General features: G+C 41.1%; 1 protein-coding gene across 1 annotated transcript in view; it reads left to right on the forward strand.

The window, feature by feature from the left end:
- The window catches only part of fhl3a (four and a half LIM domains 3a), a 28,100-nt gene extending 23,619 nt beyond the window's left edge, over positions 1-4,481 (forward strand). Inside the window, exons 4-6 of the mRNA XM_008291894.1 lie at positions 1,901-2,070; positions 2,220-2,406; positions 3,020-4,481. Coding sequence (XP_008290116.1) covers positions 1,901-2,070; positions 2,220-2,406; positions 3,020-3,171 — 509 coding nt within the window. The 3' untranslated portion in view covers positions 3,172-4,481. The remainder of the gene's footprint in view (positions 1-1,900; positions 2,071-2,219; positions 2,407-3,019) is intronic.
- The last annotated feature ends 1,638 nt before the right edge of the window (positions 4,482-6,119 follow it).

Below are 6,119 nucleotides of genomic sequence, written 5' to 3' on the forward strand. Positions count from 1 at the left end.
GTAGTGCCACACATTATGATGCTTCACTCACACACTCAGCTTTCAGCCTCTTTGTGTTCCATTTGAGTCTCCACGTAGTTTATGAATTCAAATTTTAAAATAGGCAAATGACTTCGGAAAATGATGACACGGCAAACTTTAGGAAGCACGTACAAATAAAAAGCATACAGCAAGCGATCGAGCAGATAGAGAAAGCAAAGAGGCGAAGGCGAGGGTCCACGGCTGAGCAGCAGCCAGGGGTGAATGTGACAGAGTAATTGCCAGTCTGCTTGACTTGTTGTCTGTAAGCCAGATCCCCAAGGCTGGCGGGCTGCCAGCAAACTGATGATAACAATAGATAAGCGAGTCGGTTATTCCAGCGCTCCTGTAGCAGCTTACGCAGCCCTCATAGAGCTACAAATGATTCCAGGAAAAGCACGACTTTCCTCTTAATTTCTACTGTAGATAATCTCACGGTTTGTGGTGAAGATTACACGTTTGCAACGCAGCCTTTAGTGTACGTTATGCTCAGATGAGTTCTCTTGAGAGGTACAAATGGTTCAGAGATTGATCAAAGATTAAAGGCATCCTGCTGTCAGGCCAGATACAGAAGTGCGTGATCCTATATAACACTGCACACTGTTGGACATCACTGTTCCATCAGTGTTTTGTGAGATACATTTAGGAACTGACCCAGTTTTGTTGCACCTCCTGACAACGTGTACAGCCTCTCGTCTAACAAAGGAAGCTGCAGTAACATCCTTAATCATCATATAAAAAAAAGAGACACTTGCCTTCGCTGGATGTTAGGCTTAGGGGGCTACATTGCTGACATAAGGAGAAAAGTAAGTTTACAGTAAAGCCAAACAGAGACCTCAGATTGTTCTGATAAAGCTGCTCATTGCCAGAGATGGTCAAACAAATGCTTTATTGTTGCGCAGTTGCAGACAGCGGTCATCTCACTTACTCTGTTTACTATATTGGAAAATACTTCTATTGTTGAAACTAACCACTGTGATTAAACGTACATCTTGTTTGAGCTTTCTTTTTAAGGCTGACACTAGAAAGAATGCTTGCGGGACTCGCTTCCAAGTGTAATAGCAAAATTTGCAATGTAAGGATCGAGGCACTAAAAAGAAAAAGAAGTAAACGGAGTTAAATACTTGATGACGATAATAAAAAATGTTCTTGTGCACAAATGCTGCTTTCTGTGCAGAGATTTTGTGCTTTGTTGGCATCTCACCGTATGTTTTTAAAGCTCTTTAAAAGTGTTGGAATGCTTGAACTCAATTTTACATTGCAGCTTGTTCACTTTTATTATATTTGTCAAATACACATACCTAACAGCTAATATTGTCCTTCTCGAGCAGCAGTAATTCCTGCGTGCGTATAATTTGGAAAAGCTTTTGCTGGGGGATTTTGGTGTTTTGGATTAGAGAACACCACTGCACACCGCCTGAGGTGATGAAACGTTAGCAAATCTGCAGAAAGCAGTTCTACAAAATGTCGTCCCCACACAAACCGCTGCATCGCTGTCGAGTAAACCGACCAGTATAATAAAAAACTCAACGGCCGGGGGATATAAGATGGATCGGTTGGGGACACAGAGGGGAAAATGGCATCATCCCTTTTCTTTTAACGCCTGCTGCCAGTTTCCAGCAGACGAAAAGAAGCATGTGGCCTGTGGTATTATGATTTAAAATAAAAATAAACCTGAGTGAAACAAAATTGCTTTTATATGCCTTATATACAACTCAAGTTTTTATTTCCCAGTTCAACAAAACCGCCCAAAAAATCACCAACATGATCATCGCAATCCCATTAAGACGTGTAAATAATGCTAACCCAGCCCCGTTTTAATGAGTCTTTCCATCCTTCTTTTTCTATCTCCTGCCACGTCTCTCCTCCTCTGCTACTGTAGGTACGAGAAAGCTGGAGTATGCAGGTTCTACATGGCACGAGGGCTGCTTCATCTGTCACAGCTGTGAACAACCAATTGGCTCAAAGTCTTTCATTCCTGACAAGGATGAGCACTACTGCGTGCCCTGCTACGAGGACAAGTTCGCTCCGCGCTGCACACGCTGTAAAAAGGTCAGTAAGTCTGTCAATTAGCTGCCTGATGGTTTGCTAAAGACACATTGTCTTCGAGTGGGAATAAAGCTCTGTGGGAATGTGCCTGAGTATAATTTTAGACCTGAATTACAAGCATGTCCACGTGACCTTTGACTTTCTTTTTTAAGACCCTGGCTAAAGGTGGCGTGACCTATCGGGATGAGCCGTGGCATAAGGAGTGTTTCGTGTGCACCAGCTGTAAGACGCAGCTGGCCGGTCAACACTTCACCTCCCGAGAGGACAGCCCGTACTGCCTCAAATGCTTCGGCAGCCTCTATGCCAAAAAGTGTGAGGCCTGCAGCAAACCAATCACAGGCAAGTTAACATCACTGTATTAAACCTTTACAACAATAATGTGCAAATCTGTGATACTTAAAGAAAAATACTGTCAATACTGCAAACTAGCTGTGACATTGTGTGTCATCTGTTTTTCCATGCTTTTTGATTTTAACAGAAGACTGGTTTACGGGACACCACTAGCTAAAGAATCACAGACTTATTTATTGCATTGCCTTTCCAGTAAACACAGCATTTATAGGAAAAGTCTTGAAGGCCTTGCAAACCTGTTTTCTCAGTTAGCTTCTTACTATGAGTGAACATGACACTTCTTGTCACGGTTGTTTCTCAATAAATTTGTCTGTGCTGTTCTCACTTTTTTGAAGCTGGCAGGATTTCAATCAACTTTAACAAAGACAAATAACTTTACATTTTTAAGTAATCGACACTCGCATTTTTTGACATGAGTGTTACAGACAAAATGTTTTGAAGCCAGGTTTTCACAGGCTATACATATTTAAACTCAATTTGTGCATTTTTCTCCACTTGCGATGGTTTGAAGCACATAAGATTTGCAGCTTGAGTAAATTTAAAGTCAGTCATCTGCAGTTTGAAATGCTTAAATCTCCTTCTCACTGTTCTTCTGCGCCAGGTTTTGGGGGAGGAAAGTACATCTCATTTGAAGAACGCCAGTGGCACCAGCCATGTTTCACCTGCTCCCAGTGCTCCGTCTCACTCGTGGGCGCTGGCTTTTTCCCCGACGGTGACAGGATCCTGTGCCGCGATTGTCACAGCAACCTATAGAGGAGTGATTTACTCTGTTCTCACCCGTTCACTGTTTGGTATAGCTTTTCAAGAACCCCAAATCTTTACAGGCTTGGCATCACGGGCGAACAAATGCTGCCTCAGGTCATTCACATCAGTGCCTCGTGTCTGTATCGCATTTTCACCAGGAGTCAGTTCACAAATCCTGTTTTGATGCTGCATTTTTTTTTGTTGTTGCATGAACCACCACAGAGATTTCCTCTTCGACCAAAAAGGATTTTGTATATGGAATGCCTTAATTACAGCATTACTTGTATGCTATGTACTGTTGAAGCAAAGAAAAGCAAAATGCTTGTCACTTTGCAAAATATAATTTTTTATATAAATAAAATGTCACTTCAGGTAGAAGTCAGGCTCTGAAGAGAAGACACCAAACACTGATACAGTATAGTATATAAACATTACAGTTTGTATTTCAAAGGTATGGTGGAGTTACTGTTTTAATGCTCTTATAACTGCAGTTTTATGCATTTTGAATGTTGCTTTTCCCCTCACGTGTCAGTTATCTTTCCATAATGTATGTCTCGCTTTGTGCATCTTGAACAAGTTACTGTATATAATGACATAGAGGGAGGGGGGGGGACACTTTTGTAAAAAGTGGTAAAATTAGACCAACTTTATTAAATTAAAATATCAAAGTAAAGCCGAGAGGAAAAAAGAAAGACTTGCTGAGTATATGTTCCGTGAGGTTGTCAGTTTTTGGTGGTCAATACAACTCATTTGCACTCTGGGTAAGATATCCCGTTGTTATGTGCACATAAAATACACAATTCAAAGACATGGCACAAGACACGCAGACCACTTTTTTTTTTTTTTTGTCATGTATCTGCTTATGTTGAACTTTGCAATGACACTTATTTTACATTAAGTTTATCTTGTTTCTCTTTTTCGACTGTCTTAATGAATCTTTTTTATCAGCATTTTGCAAAGAGACAGCATTTATAATCCAAAAGACGCTGATATAAAAACGTGTATTGCAGGAATATGCATGTGTTCATCTGCCATGATTTTGCCTCAGTAATTATTTCGTTGCTGTTAGCGCTGTCAGTGTTTTGTTTTTCATTGTTAGTTTGTGTATGTGAAAAAATTATATTAAAAAAATGGCTATTATAATTTCATTATTTCAGCTTTGATGCTGGTGAGTCAGAGTTGGCAAATGTACTTTTTAACGATGGAAAATAGCCCATCAAGATGATAACCGAATGAACTTACTGTAAATGAGATGATGATTGATATGGCTTAATGGTTAGTTTTATTTTTGAAGCCTTATTAAATAACTTTACACTGACTGATCTTTGCTGAGCAGTTTTTTTTATATATATTTTGTGTGTCTTTGTGGTTATAGTGAAATATCTATTACTGGTTTAAAGAGCTCATAGCTTTCTGTGAACTTGTGTTTACTGTCTAAGCCAGAGAAAACCCCTTTGGTGTGTTTTAAATGGCTTTCTAGGAAAGATCAGTGTGTCTCTGTGTGTGTGTATATATATGTGTGTATATGTGCGCTTGTGTGTATAAATCCACAGGAGAAGTGGAGGAAAATGTGTTTGACTGTGAGAAAGTGTTAGAGAGAGAAACCACGCCTGAGTAAAAAAGTGTTTCTGTAAGATAGTTTTAAAGATATTTTTTCTGACAAAAGCAGAGTAAAAAGGGAGAGCGAGCCCTCGTCTGTATATCTGTCCCTGAATGGGGAGACATACGCCGCTGTTTATGCTGAGTCGACTGTTTCATTGCCTCACATACACAGACCACCAGATACACTCTCCTGTCGGCGTTGGTGAAATGTCCTCCTCCCTGCCTCCGTTTCAGATTTTTTCACCAAAAAAGGAAATGGAAAACTCGTAGCTGCATGGGGGAGGGCGGGTGGACTGGTGGTGGAAGTGGGAGAGTAAAGAGTGTGGGAGACAGAAAGGAGAGAGAGAGAGAGAGAGAAAGGGAGGATGTTCACATCTGGAGTTGCTCCATGACACTTTCACTGGGGGGGTCAGCTGCACACATGGCTCCCCTTGGATTTATTAGAAGCGAGGTGAGGGCTAGCAGGAAGGGTCAGAGGCAGACAGTTGACTGTATCATACGGTGCGTGCGCTCGACAAGCAGGTCAATCACTTACAGTTTTTACAAGTGAGAGGAGGGCGATGTGCTCATTGATTTGATGTCCTCCTTTTTCTCATCTCCTGTCGTCGTCGCTGTCAACCAGAATGACCTTTATCGGACAAAAGTTCTTGAAAAGCAGGTCAAGTTTGACAAGGTATGGCCTTTAGTTTGGCTGTAAGTGTGCAGACAGCGATGCAGCTGGGTTCCCACGCGGTTGATACTTTCAAAGGTCTAACATTTCACTCAACTCAAAACTAGCGTAACTTGAATTTTGGGTTTGAATAAGACAAGACACACAGGCGGCTGTGGCTCAGATGGTAGAGTGGGTTGTCCTTCAGTCGCAAGGTTTGATCCCCCTTCACAGACAAAGTGTCCCTGGACAAGACACTGAACCCGAAGTTGGTGTATGAATGTTTGTGTGAATGAGAAACACACTGTAGAGCGCTTTGGGTAAAAGCGCTATATAAGTGCAGACCATTTACTATTTACACAGGCCAGATTATATTCATCTAAGCTGCACAAGTCAAAGTGCATGACTTAAGTAAAGCTAAGCTTTAATCAGTGGAATTTCACTGTGAAGGCACTAGTTAATCTATTGAGACTCTTCAGCCTTAGTTTTGCTTTATATATATATATATATAAGCTTTAAACCAGACTTAAACCACCAGACCTGGACACTTTAGACCACACTTGAACCAGACCTGAAAGCTTTAAACCGCATCTGGAAGCATTAAACTAGATCTAAACTAGACCTGGACACTAAACCAGACTTGAACCAGACCTGGACACTTTAAACCAGATATAAACCAGACCTGAACATTTAAACCAGACTTGAA

Source organism: Stegastes partitus, unplaced genomic scaffold (assembly GCF_000690725.1).
Source record: "Stegastes partitus isolate 25-593 unplaced genomic scaffold, Stegastes_partitus-1.0.2 Scaffold768, whole genome shotgun sequence".
NCBI lineage: Eukaryota > Metazoa > Chordata > Actinopteri > Pomacentridae > Stegastes > Stegastes partitus.